The following is a 19,379-nucleotide window of genomic DNA, read 5'->3' on the forward strand; positions in this document are numbered from 1 at the left end:
CAGGGGCAGACAGCATGGAGGTAGAGCGCTCACTCAGCTCTGCCTCGGAGTCTTAATTAGCAAGTAACAGGACACATTAGTACACAACTCTGTGCTCCCAAACTGCTCCTCCTGCCCTCTGCTCCCTTCCTCTCCCCTCCCACATCTCTCAGTGGCTGGAGCTGTGAAGCAGAGGCCATGAGAACTGCTTTACAGGAGGAAACCCCACCTTGAGGGGAGGGAGTGGCCTGCCCGCAGCAGCCCAGCGCTGGGTGGCGGAAACAACTCGAACCCAGGACCCTGGGCTCAGAGGGGACCAGGCAGCAAGACAGCACCTTGGTAAGTACATCCGGGCTGTGCCCGGACTGACTCAAATGTGTGCTCCAAGGAGGTCTGGGTAAATCAGGCAGAAGCAACAGGCCAGAGCACTCCTAGATAAAGGAATACTGTGGCGAATATTCTGTTAGGAATAACAACGCTCAGTTCCCAGGAGGCTCAGTGGTAAAGAATCTTCCTGCAGTGCAGGAGATGCAGGTTTGATCCTGGGTCAGGAAGATCCCCTGGAGAAGGAAATGGCAACTTGCTCCAGTATCTTTGCCTGGAAAATCCCACAGACACAGAAGCCTGGTGGGCCACAGTCCATGAGGTCACAACAAGTCAGACACAGCCGAGCACGCAGGCACAGACAAATATCCTGGGGTCACAAAGAGGCATCCACATGGCCACTTGCAAAGCCCCCAGACAACCCGGTCTGTATCCATATGACCAATTCCGACAACCCAGGCTCCAAATGCAAGGATGTGGCCTAAACGCAGAACCACCGGGGAATATAATGGGGGAGGCCGGCTCACCGTCCACAATCCCTGGGGAAGAGGCCCAAGCAGGCCTACTCACTTTCTGAGTTGCTGTTACAAGACTGTAAAGGGCCAGGGAGACACCTCTGCCTGTGAGTAATAAGCAAGAGTGGTACCGTGCTTGGCAAACACTTAGCACACCAACGAGAGGACAAAGGTGACGCCAGGGGCCCCACGGGTGTGTAAGAATCACCCGCTCCCCTCCCCACAGGGTGGGGGCGGATCCGTCTGCTGCCCAGGCCACAAGGGCATGAGAGAGCCCGAGTGCTCCATGCCAAGCATATGCCCATCTTTTAGGACCCAACAGACTTCTTGGCTCTATTATTTAAGTCCCCAGGTTCTATCCACCTTCCTAAACAGGTGGTTGGCAGGGGAAGGGCAGTGGACGGAAGGAGTGAAGGACAGGCAGTCTGAAGCCTGGGCTCAGAGCACTGGACTCAGTCCGTGGGTCTGCTGCGGACTCGCGGTGACCCTGGACCACGACTCATCCCTCTGGGCCTCAGGTTTCTCATCCGGAAAACGGGGCGTGTAACTGCTATGAGGACCCAGGAATCTGGAGAGGGTCAGCCTGCCTTTCCAACACTGGCCCAGTAGGTATACGTGGCAGATACTCAATAAATCTTCATTAAAGCAACAAATACATCAAAATTCAGGACATCAAGTGTCACCAGTGTAAAAAAAAGAGAAAAAATTAAAGCTTTGAGACAGAGCCCTTGCAAGTTTCTTAAATGTAACAGGTTTTTAAAAGAGTAGAATGTCTTTTTCTCTTGGAACCAGTCTGGCTTATTCATATTAAATGTTGTCAAGTATGGGTTCACATGAGAAATGTCACTCCAATTCATACTGAACAGAGTGTTCTAAGAAACCTGTGTGCAGAAACTTCAAACCTCTAAAGGCAAATGAAGAACCACATATATCTCCATTAGCGACTTCTACAAAATCAAAAACAAATGATGGCTTTTCAAAGGGAGACACGCTTGAGATTAGTTTCTCAGCTCTGTGGTATAACACCGGTTCAGATTTCTGTGTTTCTCCCCATTTAATCCAATCATGGAGAAAACATTCATGAAGGGTCTACAATTACCCTGTCCTTATCCTGAGAGACTTAACAACAACCGGCTATAGTGATAGAAGACGGAGATTTAGAGAAAAAGAAGGGAATTTCCATCCAACTCAGGGCTCTCTTTGCTCACTCACTCATTGAATTATGCCACAGACATTTATTGAGTCCTGACTGCATATGGGCCCTGGGTCAGAGAATATGAAGATTCAAGCCACCTACATTAAACCTTTTCACAGTCTCTCTTTCCTTAAGCAGTTTCTCTGAACTGTCGTTCCCATTCCTATCTCATTCATTCCCATTTGTCTCTGAGAGAAAAGAGGCAATCCATCACCACCTCACCTCCCACAGGCATTCCAGAGCAGAGCCCTCTCCCCCACCTCTCCTGGTTCTGCTTTATTCCATTTGCATCTCTTCCAACAACTCTTTGCCACCCACAGACCCAGCCAGGGGTCCCTGTCCTAGACCACATGGCCACTGCTTCCTCCCTCCTAAACTATTTGCTACTCCCTACCCACTGGAAAAGACCCTGATGCTGGGAAAGAGAAGGTAAAAGGAGAAGAGGGTGGCAGAGGACGAGATGGCTGGATGGCATCACCGACTCAGTGGACCTGAGTTTGAGCAAACTCTGGGAGATGGTGAAGGATGGGGAAGCCTGGTGTGCTGCAGTCCACGGGGTCGCAAAGAGTCGGACATGACTTAGTGACTGAACAGCAACGACTGCCACTGCCCAGGCTTCTTCAGCCTCACTGTCCCCCTCCTCTCGGCCCCATCCTTCCATCCCTCTTCCTTCAACCATCTGTTCAATTCCATCCTGGCTGAGTTTCTGCCTGTGGCCTCCTTTACCTTCCCGGTTCTCCTCCTTTTTTGCAGAGCTGAGGGAACAGGTGTTAATATTAGGGTAATTAATTAATCATGAACCTAACATTTGTCTAAGAACTCATTTGTATGTAATTATGTTTCTTCATCTCAGGACTAACTTTAGCCTGAAAATGAGCATTTAATGAAAACTGAAAATGACAAATGCTAGACACTCTGCTTTTACAGAGCATGCATTTTATTCTCAAAGGTCTTGTTTTTCAAATCTAGGGCTACAGCTGAATTTTCGTCATTTGAAAGGTTCATGTTCTACGTGCTCTCGAAGCCAATTTAGAGGAGCGTTAAGGAAAAGGAAATCATGGTCTTTGCAGTTTTGAAGACAGCTCACACTGTCTTTCTGAACTGAAATCAGGCTGACCAGTAGGCTCCTCTTTTGCTATTTTCCTGGCCATTATTTTTGAGTGCTGTCATTTTTATGGTAACCTGAAAGCTGTCTCCTGCTACAAACGGCACAAGTTTCTGTAAACTATCCATAATGGGACAAGAAGCAACAATTTGCCTAATTGCTTGGTAACTGTTCTTTGCCAGCTGACAAGAATTTCATCAAGGCAGTCAGACAATAGGGACAGCTTTTCTATCTAGACAGCTGGGAATGGAAAACCCTGCATTCAACTACAGATGAGATGAATGGGTGTGAGTTGTAATTTGTTATCAGTCTACTTGGGCAGAAGCCAGTATTTCAACTATTCATACCAAACCAGCTCTCCACCATTGTTTCATTTTTCCTGGGAGGAAAAGAACATTAATTTTATCTGCAATACACTTGAAAATTTCAGGATCAACAGGGCAGTGTCCTCTGAAAGATATTTTTGAGAAGTGAGTTCTCTAGGTTTCCTGAATAATGAGAAGGCTATTTGTTAGAGATGGGCATGGGTCCAGATGAAATATCAATTCATCAATTCCTTGGATGCACAGTGACAGCGGTGTCCAAGATGAGCTGTTCTGCTGCTTGCGAGCTCTATAAGCAACGAGCAGCAGAAGCCCATCACAGCCTAAACGATGTCATATGTGACACAGTGTAGCCCAGTGATGTTTAAGGGAAGGACTAGGGGCAGGGAAGTGCAGATCAGAATCTCACAGGAAGAAGGGGGGATTTAAAACTATATATGCCATCTTCTTCAGGGAAGATGGAACAGATGCACTTTTCCCTGTTCTTTCCACTAAGTACAGCTAAAAACCTTAAGGAACATTATATATATGTGTGTGTGTGTATGTATGTATAAAGCAAGCACAGACTTGGATAAATTGAGAAGAGAAGGCAGGCTAATTAGAGACCTTAGCACCTGAGGAGTGACACAGTGGTGAATTTCATAGATTTTCTTTATGCCTCATAAGTCCCAGAATTGGAGCTAATGAAGCCAGTAATCCAGAAATGCCAAGGAGTACAGACAAAAAAAAAAAAGAAGAAAGAAAAGCCCGTTTCCTTTAGCCAAAGTACCATGAAAGGGATAGCCTAACAAGAGAGAAAATTTAGACAATTACTGCTCCATCCTACTCAACACCACAGGAAAAAATGACAGCCCTATCCCCACCAGGAAGTGCTTAGAGAGGGTCTAGACTTATAAGCCTGGGGGGCCAAGAACAAGGGAGCCCAGTCTCTCTGCATCAGGGTGGTGTCCAAGGAGGTGGAGTGGAAAACTGGGCTCTCCTACTCCTGCTGGACACCAAGCTTTTATACACAGGACAGATAAATAACAAGGTCCTACTGCATAGCACAAAGAAACTACATTCAAGATCCTATGATATATATAAAAAGAGAAGGCATATATATATATAATTGAATCACTTCTCTGCCAACAGAAACTAACACAACATTGGAAAATCAACTTAAATAAAAATAAAATCCAAGTTAATATGGGGGGGGACCCTTGGCAGTGTCAGTGGAGACCACAGGGGTGGGGGAAGGGGGTCTGGACTTCGACCCCAGCCAGCAGTAATGAGGTGCCCCTCTGTCTCTCTGATGGGCCAGTGTCAGAGGAGTTCAAACAGAGAGTCAGGGAGTTCATTCTTGCTCCATAAACACTCGTGAACAGGAAGGTCTGATGAGCCTCTGGGATGGTGACATGCAGGAAGGTGGCCTGCATGGTCACAGGGACATGCAGTGGGCATGCCAGTTGGCACCCACCCAAGGTCCACCTTGGCAAGGCCCAGCACCAACATGCACTGGGACAGAAGATTCTGCGCTTGAGACCCCCCCTTGGCCCCATCCTCTGTACTTCTTCCAATGGCTGTTCATCTTGATGTCCTTGGTAATAAATTGGTACTCTAATAAGTAGCAGACGGGTTTCCTGAATTCTGTGAAATATGTGAACTCTTGCTAGCAAATTAATCAAGGAGGGGTTGTGGAAACCTCTGACTTAGAGTCAGCCGGTCAGAAGCCGAGGTAACAACCTGGACTTGTGAGTGGAATCAGAAGTGGGGGCAGGGGTCTGTGTCGTAGGGCTAAGCGTGTAACCCGTGGGGTCGGACACCATCTTCACGCACATCTGGCGTCAGACGTGAGGCTGGTGTTGCAGAGTACTGACAGCGTGGGGGACACACAGGACTGTGGTTTTCCTCTAGAAAAACCATACAGAGAACATTCTCTGATCATAATGCTGAGTTTAAAAACGTTGAGTTTAAGAAGCTAGACACAAAGAACACATATAGGTGAGTCCGTTTATGTAACTGTGAGAAACTCTGGTAGGTGGGGAAGCCGGCAACAAGGCAGGGATGACCGTGAATGTCGAAGCAGTAGCTCCACATGCTGCTGGCAGTGGGGAGAGATGGAGCGCCGACTGGGAAGGGCCCACAGAGCTTCTGGGTGCTGCCAAGGTTTATTTCTTAACCTAGGTGGTGGCTGGTTGCACTTCCGATAAAGCGTTAAGTTTTATGTACATGCTTTATGCTCTGGTCTATCCATGTCTAACTTTTCACAAAGAAATAAGTTATAAAAATAATCTTGTATTTGCAAAAACATTGCCTACTTTTTAAAAAAATTGTGTTTTTATTATTCATTTATGCTCTACTGCATGTCAGAAAAAACTAACGATAGGTCTTATTGTGATTCCTACCTAATAAGGTTTGGGAGTACGATCATTCCTAAGGCCCTTTTTTTCTGAAGAGAAAAACAAAACCACAGATATACTGCATCAGGATGGGACCCAGAAATCTGTGCTTTAACAAGCCCTTTTGGTGATTCTGAAGCTTGCCAATGTTTGAGAACCACTGGTCAAAGCACACACATAAATTAACCTCGTTATTTTCATGGAGGAATACCATTATCTTCAAGGCCTTGTGGATTTTGCCTCCCGGTGCGCGCAGAGCACCTCGTGTTGTGCACCTACAGGCATCCGTCTGGTCAAAAGTTGTACTGGCTGTCATGCAAAACTGACCTGGATATCTGATTCAGCCATGGCAAAGAGGTTTGCACTCTTATTTTCTAAAGTATTTGAGGAGTGAGCTAATCTCTTTAATAACAGTAAGAACCTGAGGCTCAGAGGGATAACAGATCATGCCCATCCTGTGTGAACAGCAAGGCCCATTACCAAAGCCCAGGCCTCTGGGGTGAGTGTCCAAGATCCGATCTCCAAGAAGCATTTAACGAGCATGCAATTGGGAAATTCTATTCCATGAGCCAAAGCATGCATCCTTCATAGGGCTCATGACCACAAATGGGCATGAGGATAAACAAAGTATTCCCTGCTGCCCCAGGACATCTCCTTCTTCAGTTAGGGCTGAGGAGTCCAAGAACGCTATCCTGGCTGTAGCAACCAAAAGCTTCCCCTACCATGTTTTAGGCTGGCAAGTACTGAGCTGGCACAGCAGTGCACAGGGTCGGCTGCACGTGTGCGAGATATTGGTGATGCAAGGTGACAATTCTGAACACTAACCCTTACACATCAGCACCGGGCTTCCCCGAAACGAAAGCACTCTAGACAGACTGCCAGTTCATCTCAGGTAAAACAAAGATATTGCCCCTTCCCTCCCACTCAACAGAAGAACATTTGGAAGAAGGTGAATTTTTTGATTTTGAGGGACGGCAAGTAATCCAGACCCAGAGATCTACCAGACAAACGGCTTCACTTCTGGAACGACCTGAAGGAGGACTCAGAGAGTCAAACACCTCGAGGCCCGGCTGCACGTTGTCAAGGCAACCAGCGCTCTCAGCTTTCACAACTGGCATCTTCCCAACCAGGTTTTCAGGCAATCACTTGCCCTAAGTTCTTTTTGTTTTAAGCTATTCTTTAAGTTCTTTTAAAATAAAAACTGTGAAAAATGTATCTTTCTATTATCCTAGAAGCCTCATTCTTTCCTGGAGTTTAATCCCTCCTGTCAAATGTCTAGTCCTCTCTGTAAATACAATTCCAAGGTAGTCAGGCCCTTGAGGCAATAATAGTTTTCACTTTGTAATCATACAAAGCATGCTGTCTTTGAAAATAAACTCATGCAGCTATGGTCCAAAGAGCTTGTGTGTTTTAGATGAAAAGACAGTACTGGTTCCAAACCATGATAATGACAGGAGGGTGGGGAAGAAAAGGCTAAAGAAAGGCCAGCAGAAGTGCAGGCAAACCCCGGCAGAAAGAAATACGGATATGACAACCAGGGAAACCTGCAAAATGCCTGGCATTACCTGATTTTATGGCATTATTGTTAATTGTTGTAGGTGTGATAATGGGAGCGTGAAGAAGGAAGGGAGGGAGGGAGAAGGAAAGACTGAGCCTTCATCTTCTAGTGATATACAGTGACTCTTTTCAGATGAGGTTATGCGATGTCTGGGGCTTGTCGCAAAATAATTCAGAGCACAGGGGTATAGATGAAACAAGACTGGTCACGTAGCAGCAGCTGTTGGCGATGGGTGATGAGTCTTTGGGGTTGTCTGTGCTATTCTCGCTTTTAGTGTAGGTTACAAATTTTTCATAATAATAAAATTATTTATTAAAAAAAAAAGGCAGGAGACAGAAGACAAGAGGAAAAGGAAAGCAAGTAAGTCAAGGCAAATGGATGAGGACAAGGAATAGAAAGAGGACAAGGGAAGGGAAGAAAGAAAGAGAGAAACAAGCACAGAGATGCATGCACGTGGTGGAGATGCCATGAACGCCTCCGAAGCCCCCAGAATTTATGGAGGCTGGGCAGCATGGATGGATAAAACCTGGAAAATGTCAATGTCAGAAAAGCCAGTCCCAACAAAAATTCTGATAGAGCCAGTTCTGACGTGTCTCTTCCACCACCCCAGGATAACCACGCTCCATGTCGGCCAACACAGCCTTCAGGGAACCTGGCAGTGGGAGGGGGGCCCATTTTGAACTCGTGTCAATGGCTGGGGGCAGTAATCCCTGATTCCAGTGGTACTGCTGGGCGAATCCACCTGTCTTATTACCAGGCACCAACGTGTATGGAAGACAGAATGTAGAAACGTGGGAAGAAATCAAACCCAGGAACTTAACATTCAGTGACAGATGGGGCTTCCCTGGCGGCTCAGTGGTGAGGAGTCTGCCTGCCAACGCAGGAGCCACAGGTTCGATCCATAATCCAGGAAGATCCCACATGCTGCAGAGCAACTAAACCTGTGTGCCACGACTACTGAGCCTGTGCTCTACAGCCCAGGAGCTGCAACTACCGAAGCCTGCACACCCTAGGGCCCGTGCCCTGAAACAGAAGTCACTGCAATGAGAAGCTTGCTCAACACAACTAGAGTAGCCCCCACTCACCACAACTAGAGAAAAGTGCTCGAATCTATGAAGACCCAGCACAGCCAAAAATAAATAAATAAAAGTAAAATCCAATGAAAATGACTGCTCGTAAAATAAAAGCTCATAAGAGCTCCACAGTAAAGAAACTCTGCAAAGAGTCAATTCTTGATTACTCCAGTAAAGGAGACAAGTTAATCCAAATGTCACTGATGCCCAGTCCTGTGTTTCCATTTTGTTTGATGTTACATTGAAGGATGAGCGTTTGGGGATTGCTCAGCAAACACTATAAACAACGAGTTAATAAAACTCTGCTTTCACAGGTTCCACAGGCATTACTTTGAGTCCTATCTGGTTGGAACTTTTTTTTTTCTCTCTTCATATGCTAGTTTCAAGGGGAACTCCTAGGAACTGCTCCCCAAACGATTATCCAGATGATTCCTGCTAAAAATCAGTCCCCAGAGCCTACTCCAATCAAAACACAGCTAATGCCTGGTCCAGAACCAGCTTCAGGCGCCAGAGCACTGGTGGGAAGGCACAGGGTCAAAGTCAGAGACAGACGTGCCTCGGTGAGCCACACCGCACAGCGTAGAAGCTAACAGCATCACATCCCAAGGAACTCACGGGGCCCTCCCGAGCACCGGTGCACGATCACCACGGCCACACCTGAAGCCATGAAAACAGAACGCAGGTCACGCCTTCTCCAGAAAGGCTGCTGATGAGTCCACAAAGTGCATGCTCCACACACACAAAAACGTGTCTGATCTCTCTCACTGCATGGTTTGGAATTTTATCTCCTCTTTCCTCTTCCTGTAGGAGACGTTTAGCTGTTCAAATTCAGCTTTCAGTTTCTTCCTTTCCCAATCAAGATGATAGAAGCTGTTTGGGGAATAACATCTGATAAAGTGAAACACAGTGCTGAGCTAAAAAGCACCATGAGATGACTGTTCTGGCTCACCAGAAAAGTATTAATCCCAGAAATGCATACTTTTTTTCTTTTAATTCAGAGAATCAAGCATTTGCTGTAAGAAAGATGAGAAGGCAGCTCCAGAGCTGGACCATTTCTACAGGGATCCCCATCCAGGCAGAGGGAGGGAGGATGAGACCATGACCCAGGTTTTCTCCACTTGGGGGAGGAAGAGAAGGTTTCTGAGCCATCTGATTTTTTAAATATTCTGTTGACTGTCAACTAGCCGTCTACTTAGTTCAGTTCAGTCGCTCAGTCGTGTCTGACTCTTTGCGACCCCATGAACCGCAGCACACCAGGCCTCCCTGTCCATCACCAACTCCTGGAGTTTACACAAACTTATGTCCACTGAGTCGGTGATGCCATCCAACCATCTCATCCTCTGTCTTCCCCTCCTCCTCTTGCCCTCAATCTTTCCCAGCATCAGGGTCTTTTCAAATGAGTCAACACTTTGCATCAGGTGGCCAAAGTATTGGAGTTTCAGCTTTAATATCAGTCCTTCCAATGAACACCCAGGACTGATCTCCTTTAGGATGGACTGGTTGGATCTCCTTGCGGTCCAAGGGACTCTCAAGAGTCTTCTCCAACACCACAGTTCAAAAGCATCAATTCTTCGGTGCTCAGCTTTCTTTATAGTCCAACTCTCACGTCCACACATGCCACCTACTTAAGTACCCAGTTTTTATGAGATGTTAGGATTGTTATTTGCAAAGGGCACAGATTTACCCCATCAGTTATAAATAAACTCTTCCTCTGCCTCCTAACTCTGCTGCTCTGTATGATCCATCAGAATGTAAAAGTTTCATTAAAAAGCACTGGTGGATTTCTGGGAAAAAGGGTATCAAGAATGCATGTATCTAAAAGATTCTCAGAGAAAAGTTAATATGTCTGACTATGATTATAAATTTTCTTCTTTTTCCTTATATTTCTTCTGATTTTTGCTTTATGTATCTTTGTTTCTTTGTTGTTAGGTGTCCTAATGGTTTACAATGTCTATCTTCTTTGTGAATTATACCTTTTATCATTAAAAATATTCACCTTTTTTTCGTCTTTTAAAAACAAATAAACTAAAAAAAGAAAAAGGACGCATGTACCTAAAGTTGTTTCCATTACTCCCATTAAAATGACCATCTTGGGGGGATTTCCCTGTGGCTCAGTGGTGAAGAATCTGCCTGCCAGTGCAGGAGACACAGTTGAGTTCCCAGGTCAGGAAGATCCCACATGTCGCAGAGCAACGAGGCCCTTGTGGCACAGCTACTGAGTCTGTGTTCCAGAGCCTGGGAGCCGCAACCACTGACGCCCATGCTCCATAACAAGAGAAGCCATCCCAAAAAGAAGCCTCCACACCGCCACAACGAGTAGCCCCCTCTCACTACAAGTAGACAAAAAGTCTACACAGCAACAAAGACCCAGCACAGCCAAAAACAAAGAAAGACAGAAAACCATATTTATTTTAAAAAACGCCCAGAAGAATGTAAAGATGGAGGCTGAAGGAACTGCACCAGTACAGGAAATAACAGAGGTGCCACTGACATCCCAGAAACATCAAGAAAGCTCGGCCGATGGGATTAAGTTGAAGACAAACACCGTACGCCGAAGAGCACCTTCCCCTCTTAAAGCCAGACTGGGTTCTGAGAAGCAGGGCTCTGGCACCCCTTATTTGAAAGGGCGAGTCCAGAGGGGAGAATGGGCAATGGAGTAGGTGGAAAGCCCACAGACTGGATACCCAGGCTGTAGGGCCTCAGAAGTGGGTAAAGCAGTCATGGTCACGGGCACCTGTGACCGCAGCTCACACCCGGGTAAAGATCAGAGCAAAGAGAAAGACACGCCGGGAGCTATGGGTCCCCTGAGCCCCGACAGAAATAAAGGAGGCAGAGAGAATGACCAGAGCTTCCACTCTGCTCCCCTCAAGCTGATGGATCTCTGAACTGATACACAAGTCCACCTCACTCAGGAAACAGGCGGAAAAATCCACAAGGGGTCCAAGAAAAGATTCTGAAACAAACAAGGAGAGTACAGCATTTCAAACTTGTGAAAAGGTTTATTACAAGAAGCACAAGATAAATTTTCAAGAGCATTGCCTTGCATTCTCAAGAAATTTTCTGAACATACGTGGTCTGTGAAATGAGATAAGATAGCAAAATAGGAAGAAAAGAAATGTATCTGGCCAAGAGGCTTGAGAAAGAGAATGGGAACTGAACGAGATGAGGAAAACTGAGAATTAATCTAAAAATACAAGAGCAGAATTATTACTGGCATTAGAAACCACACAAAGCAGCCCTGATTCAATAGGAACTGAATCAGTGATGTGGAAAGCAAACAGGAGACGTTCTCCCAAAAGGTAGAGGAGAACAAAGGGACCAAAATCATGAGAGAGGTGGTGAAAACAATGGCAGACAGTGAACAGAGCACACACTGAGCCGGCGTTCTTGAGAAAAGAGTCTAGAAAACTGCCAGAAGGAAAGACTCATCCCGCAGATCAAAAGTGGGCACTAAGCAACAGGCAATTAAAAGTGAAAGGATGGAAGATACACTCTGAGGAAAGTTTTAAAAAATTGTTTCTGGCAAAGGCAGGGACAAAAGGAGTCCAACAGCACCAAAATGAGAGCAGAGAGATCACTATGTTACAGAGACGACCTGGGCTGGCCTTAGATTTCTTTATCAGCAGACAACGGGCAGATGGTAGTGGCTCCATAAATTGACATGTGATAAAATTGCACAGAATTCCTCCTCCTCCTCATACATACATACATAGGTACACACACTGTGCGTACATATAAAAACTGGTGACGTCTGAATAAGACTTGTACTCTAGTTAATAGCATTATGCCAATGTTAATTTCTTGGTTTTGATATTACACTGTAGTTGTTTAAAGTGGTATCATTGGGAAAAGCCGGTGTAGGGTTCATAGGATCTCTCTATACTGTCTTGGCAACTTCCTGTGAGTCTATAATTTTTAAGACAGTAGATCAAGGATCAAGGTCTACTAAAGAAATTTGAAAGAAAAAAGAATGATATATACCCCAATAAGTTGCTGCTCATAGGTGAAAGCAATGAAAAGTCATTCTCTGTTATGAAAATAGTATGCAATATCAGAAGACTCAAAGCAAGAGCGAAAACATCTAAACAGTTTTTTCACAGATCCAGATTTTGCAAATGGGCAATCATGCTCTGTAAGGTCTACTGATGAGCACTGAAGCTAGCCAAGGATCATTCAGTTTCAGTAATTGTTATGGATATGATTTTAAAACGAAAAGCAAAGATCTATGTTTCTATGTTAAGAAGTGACGTGATAAGAAAAATTACAACAAGAAGAAATTAGGCCCCAAATCTCAGAATATGCCCCCAAAAGCCTCTGGAAAACAGATTCAGAAAATGGAAAGTGTATCTACCAGCTAATCTCCTTACCTTACATGGGAAGCAAAAACATACATACTGTTCTATTTTTTATGTTGATACTGCTAAACACATTCTTTTAAAAAAAAAAAAGATACTTAAAGGTATCGTTTAGAAGAATAAAGAATTGATATACTAGTTATAAAAATAAATACAAATAGCTTACACTTCGCTGTTAAAGACTCTAGATTAGCCAAAAGATGGTTTCTCTCATACGCTTTGTCCATCTTTTAATTTTTTAAATGAACTGTATACATATGTGGTGCATCAAAAGAATTCAACAACTAAAGGATAAAAATGCTTTTAAATGGGCGGAATACATCACGGAAGCAAAAACACAAGATAGGAGGAATGGCACTGTCAAAATCAGACCATAAGGAAAAACCTGTTACAAGACAGTAAAGCCAATTATAAAGCAACTGTAACTAAAAATAGTTTAGTAATGACATAGTGATCAATGGATCAAAGGAACAGAAACAGAACCTAGTGTATAATAATAGTGTAAAAGATCATGACTATAATAAAGGTAGCCTTTCAAATCAATGAGGAAAAGACTGTTTGAAAATAAAAGAAACAACTGCTTATTCAGAAAAAGTAGGAATTCCTCAGCTCAATTCCACTTAAGTGCAAAAATTAAAAATTAATTGAGATATACACGTATTTATCTGTCTGAAAGGTCTTTCCTAGAAAATACTCGTGTGCTAACAATAATCCCGTGTGTGCTACATCGCCTCAGCCTAGTTCGACTCTTTGCGACACTATGGACTGCAGCCCGCCAGGCTCCTCTGCCCATGGGATTCTCCAGGCAAGGACACTGCAGTGTGTTGCCATGCCCTCCTCCAGGGGATCTTCCTGACCCAGGGATTGAACCCATGCCTCTTAAGTCTCCAGCATCGCCAGGAGGTTCTTTACCACTAGCACCACCTGGGAAGCATGCGAGGCAAATGATAAATTGAGGGAAAATATTTGTAACAAAATGAAAATTACAAAGAGAAGGACAAACACCATCTGCCTGTACGGACAAAAGACATGGTTAGATCATTCCCACACATATCCCCCAAATTCAAACATTCATTAAAAGCATGAAAAAAACTCATTATCACTAGTAATAAAGGAAGTACAGATGAAAATAACTAATAACTTGGGAAGGTAAAAATGTATGACCTTTATGGAGAATAATTTGGCAACAGCAAAGTAACATAAGCAAATTATACCTTTAACTATCTTTAAATTCAAGTACCATAAGCTTTAAACTTGTTCATGGATTTTTGAGGATTCATACTAAGGAAACAAAACATGTGCACTAGGGAATCTGCTCCAAGTGTTGGGGGTGAACACACCAGTCATAAATCAGCCAGGGGACGTGCCCAGCCCCGCCGCTTGGCTGACCGGCAGTAAAATGCCGTCAGCAGAAGTGTCCACGCTTTAGAGCTTTCTAGAGATCTCAAGGGAGAATTATGGGTGCCTGGCCCATGGGAATTGTTCAGTAACTATTAGACAGCGATAGCAGGAGTGGTGATATTCATCTACAACTCTGCACTTCCAGGCTCAAAATCCCTTATCTGAAATGCTTGTGGTCAAACTGTGCTTCAAAACTAAGAACTTTCTGGATATTAAGAGACAACAGTATATTTACCTAACTAGGTCTGGGAGAGCACCTGGTAATCAATCACAGTACTATTCCTAGAGTAAAACATACATGAATATTCATTTTAAGTGAGATAAACACTAGTTTAGGTCAGGTTTTGCAGTCAAATGAATTATGAAAAAACGTTCCACTTTTAGAGCTTTCTGGACTTCAGATTTTTACAAGAGGGATTGAGAACTTGTACTTACAACAGACAAACATTAGAATCTATCTAAATGCATGACAATCCACCTGCCAATGCAAGAGACGTAGGTTCAATCCCTGGGTCGGGAAGGTACTCTTGGAGTAGAAAATGGCAATTCGCTTGAATATTCTTGCCTGGGAAATCCCATGGACAGAGGAGCCTGGAGGGCTAGTCTATGGGGGTTGCAAGGGATCAGACATGACTGAGCACACACGCAAGGGGTAGGTTACATAAATTATGATATATTCATACAATGGAAAACTATATAGCTATAAAAAGTCACTTTTCCCAAAGACTATTTAATAAACTGGAAAAATGTTCATGAACAGCAGGTTAAATTAAAAAAGCAAAATAAAAAACATGATTTATGAATTCTATTTTGCAAAAGTAAATTACATAGATATTTATAATTCCAGAATAAAAGACTACGAGGAGCCATACAATGATGTTGAATTAATCACACTGACTTATGTTCTTATTTATACTTTTCTGTGTTTTCTAATCTTCTAGGATAATCTGGAAAACAACCCGTTAGTTTTTGAACCATTTGTGGTTGCTGTTCCTGTGTAGGACTGGCCTAGTTCTCATCCTAGAGGGTTAACAAGCCCATCTCTGCCCTCAAGGAATCTACCAACGCATCTCTGGAGAGCTCAGGGCATTACTCAATTCTCTCCACAGTAGAAACGTTTCATTCTCTACCAGCACTTCCCCACTGGCTCCTCAGGACAACTTGAGTCAGGAGCCAGGACTTTTTCACACCTCCACCAAACAAAACCCTGGTGACCTTGCAAGTTAGTGATAAAAATGGCATCAGTGCTGCAATAAGAACTTAATTCAGCCCATGAACTCATCTAAAGAAGCTGAAAGAAAAAGACAAAAGCAGGGACTGTTTAAATGTGTTTGATTTTCACTCTTTTTCACTGTACTCATCAAACTGCAATCTTTAAAAAATCATGGGGGAGGAGAAGACAATCATATTTCAGTTTTTCCCAGGTGCTTCTCATGAGTAAAAGGGATGTGAACTTGAACTTGACAGACCCAGCAATGAAAAGCATTGTGAAGTAAATGGGACATTAAAAGTGATCACAGCATTGGTTCATGGAGAGGACGAGCAGGAGTCCACCTGACCTAACAGACCACGCATCAGTGTCTAACTGGAAGTCCTTGGCCACTGCTTTTTTTTTAAATTCTTTTACATCTTTTTTAAAAATTAATTAATTAATTTTAATTGGAGGCTAATTACTAGCCAGTGCTTTGAAGGGTTCAGCCGCATTTAGCCTGGGTGTTCCTAACACCAGAGTGGTCTTCACAGAACTCTTCCCAGGTCTGGAATTCTCCGGGGGTTTAATACACAGTTTGAAAGCATTTTATACCAAAAGGCTATTTATCATGAACCTCAATTCCAAGTGGGACAAAAGAGATAAATGATCCATCGACCTACATCTAATCACCTAAAGGGACCACATGGGTGGATATTTAATCACTTACATAGATTTCAATAGTCTTTTCAAACTATTGCTGACAATAGGAGCAATCCTTGTGCAGAGCTCTTTCCACATATGTAAATCACAGCCAACTGGGAAGTTAAATAAGTTAACTCTCTTAGCTCAATCCCTGAGAAAATTACTTGTCTGCAGACAAATTATCCACTGGGGATGCTTCTTCATCTGTGGCGCGCTAATCCTCCCTGCCTGCTTTCTGCCACCCTCCTTTCCCTCCTCTCGACAAGAAGAGAAGGAAGAGAAAGTAAATGAGCACAGTCCCCTGTCCACTCAGGATTGCGGTTAAAATAAAGACCTTCTGGGAGAGAGGTGACTTACCCTGTCCCAGCTGAAACACAGGCCCAGTTGATCAAGCTGTTTCCTCATGTGTCTAATATTGCTGTGAAACAAAGGGAAGAGGATTTGGATTTTAGAAACAGGAAAAGCCACTCCGAGATTATGAAAAGGAGACTGGAAAAGTCTAGATGTTTCAAAGGGCTTTAAGTGTTGTTTTGCTCTGGCCAAAAAGAAAAAAAGTTAATCATTAAGAACCAACAAAAATATCTGCTTAGTATAAGATAGCTGTTCTTTGGATGCTTGCAAAATCTACTAAAAACCATGACAGTCTTTGCTCCTGGGGACTGGCCTTTTCCTTGGGCATTCAGAAGGGCAACCCTTTCGATATGTGCACTTCTGGCACATCCATATGCCTGGATCCTGCACAAATTTAGGCCAAGCATTTACAAATTTAAAAGCACCTGAAAAAAAAAATCTTAACATGAAAATTTCAGAAATCCAGGAGAAATCACACAGGCCTTTGTCAATCAAAACCTGAAAACTGAAACTCTAAAAGAGGAGAGAAGTATATAAACCAATTTTAGCATGAAATAAGAAGACAGGAAATATTCTTTTTTAATTAAAAACATTGTAACCTTTTTTATTGAAGTATAATTTACAACACTGTATTAGTTTTAGGTATATAGGAAAGTGATTCAGTCATACATACATATTTTCCAGATTATTTTCCATAATACGTTATTACAAGGCATTAAGTATAGTTCCCTGGGCTATACAATAGGTCCCTGTTGCTTATCTATTTTATATACAGTAATAAATATGTTAATCCTAAACCCCTAATTTATTCCCCCCTGCCTTCCACCATAAAGGTATTCCCTGTAGCTCAAACGGTAAAGAATCTGCCTACAATGCAGGAGACCTAGGTTCTGTCTCTGGGTTGGGAAGATCCTCTGGAGAAGGGAATGGCAATCCACTCCAGTATTCTTGCCTGGAGAATCCCATAGACAGAGGAGACTGGAGGGCTACAGTCCATGGGGTCCCAGAGAAGGTCGCAGAGAAGAGAAAGACACAACTGAATGACTAACACTACCACTACTAAACCACAAATTTGTTTTCTATGTCTGTTTTTTAAACAAGTTCATTTGTATCATTTTTTAAGATTCCACACATAAGTGATCTCTTGATATTTGTCTTTCTCTGTCTAACTTCTGTAAATATGATATTCTTCAGGTCCTCTTTTTTTTTGTAGGACTGATTCATTTCTACTGTGTACCCTTTGAGTACAAGCAGACTGAAAATATGAAGAACCATGAAGAAGTTCCGTAGGTGATCCTGATAAGCTAACATCAGTTCCGTTCAGTAGCGCAGTCGTGCCCGACTCTCTGCGACCCCATGGACTGCTGCAGCGCGCCGGGCCTCCCTGTCCATCACCAGCTCCTGGAGCTCACTCAGACTCACGTTCACTGAGTCGGTGATGCCATCCAACCATCTCATCCTCTGTCGTGCCCTTCTCCTCCCGCCTTCAATCTTTCCCAGCATCAGGGTCTTTTCCAATGAGTCAGTTCTTCGCATCAGGTGGCCAAAGTATTGGAGTTTCAGCTTCAGCATCAGTCCTTCCGATGGATATTCAGGACTGATTTCCTTTAGGATGGACTTGTTGGATCTCCTTGCAGTCCAAGGGACTCTCAAGAGTCTTCTCCAACATCACAGTTCAAAAGCATCAATTCTTCAGTGCTCAGCTTTCTTTACAGTCCAACTCTCACATCCATAAATGACTACTGGAAAAACCATAGCCTTGACTAGATGGACCTTTGTTGGCAAAGTAATGTCTCTGCTTTTGAATATGCTATCTAGGTTGGTCATAACTTTCCTCCCAAGGAGCAAGCGTCTTTTAATTTTATGGCTGCAATCACCATCTGCAGTGATTTTGGAGCCCCCAAAATGAAAGTCTATCACTGTTTCTGCTGTTTCCCCATCTATTTGCCATGAAGTGATAGGACTGGATGCCATGATCTTAGTTTTCTGAATGTTGAGTTTTAAGCCATTTTTTTTTCACTCTCCTCTTTCACTTTCATCAAGAGGCTCTTTAATTCTTCACTTTCTGCCATAAGGGTGGTGTCATCTGCATATCTGAGGTTATTGATATTTCTCCTGGCAATCTTCATTCCAGCTTGTGCATCCTCCAGCCCAGCATTTCTCAGGATATATTCTGCATATAGTTAAATAAGCAGGGTGACAATATACAGCCTTGACGTACTCCTTTTCCTATTTGGAACCAGTCTGTTGTTCCATGTCCAGTTCTAACTGTTGCTTCCTGACCTGCATACAGATTTCTCAAGAGGCAGGTCAGATGGTCTGGTATTCCCATCTCTTTCAGAATTTTCCACAGTTTATTGTGATCCACAGAGTCAAAGGCTTTGGCATAGTCAATAAAGCAGAAATAGATGTTTTTCTGGAACTCTCTTGCTTTTTCCATGATCCAGCAGATGTTGGCAATTTGATCTCTGGCTCCTCTGCCTTTTCTAAAACCAGCTTGAACATCTGGAAAGTCACGGTTCACGTACTGCTGAAGCCTGGCTTGGAGAATTTTGAGCATTACTTTACTAGCGTGTGAGATAAGTGCAGTTGTGCAGCAGTTTGAACATTCTTTAGCACTGCCTTTCTTTGGGATTGGAATGAAAACTGACCTTTTCCAGTCCTGTGGCCACTGCTGAGTTTTCCAAATTTGCTGGCATATTGAGTGCAGCACTTTCACAGCATCATCTTTTAGGATTTGAAATAGCTCAACTGGAATTCCATCATCTCCACTAGCTTTGTTCATAGTGATGTTTCCTAAGGCCCACTTGACTTCACATTCCAGGATTTCTGACTATAGGTGAGTGATCACATCATCGTGATTATCTGGGTCATGAAGATCTTTTTTGTACAGTTCTTCTGTGTATTCTTCCCACCTCTTCTTAATAT

At 43.5% G+C, this 19,379-nt stretch overlaps 1 protein-coding gene and 1 long non-coding RNA gene across 6 annotated transcripts in view; one reads left to right on the forward strand and one right to left on the reverse strand.

Annotated features, from left to right (window-relative positions):
* Positions 1-19,379, reverse strand: part of LARS2 (leucyl-tRNA synthetase 2, mitochondrial) — a 146,967-nt gene that overhangs the window by 95,807 nt on the left and 31,781 nt on the right. For all 5 annotated transcript variants that reach the window (XR_008706380.1, XM_055558840.1, XM_055558839.1 and 2 more), the window contains exon 5: positions 16,458-16,518. Coding sequence is in view for 4 of the 5 variants with exons in the window: in XM_055558840.1 (XP_055414815.1) it covers positions 16,458-16,518 (61 nt within the window). In the remaining variant the exon portion in view is untranslated. The remainder of the gene's footprint in view (positions 1-16,457; positions 16,519-19,379) is intronic.
* LOC129635615 (uncharacterized) lies at positions 9-6,897 on the forward strand. The gene is made up of 3 exons (XR_008706381.1): positions 9-318; positions 6,552-6,711; positions 6,789-6,897. It is a non-coding gene; the product is annotated as an uncharacterized LOC129635615 (long non-coding RNA).

The sequence above is a fragment of the Bubalus kerabau genome, chromosome 20, assembly GCF_029407905.1.
Source record: "Bubalus kerabau isolate K-KA32 ecotype Philippines breed swamp buffalo chromosome 20, PCC_UOA_SB_1v2, whole genome shotgun sequence".
Taxonomy (NCBI): Eukaryota; Metazoa; Chordata; class Mammalia; order Artiodactyla; family Bovidae; genus Bubalus; species Bubalus kerabau.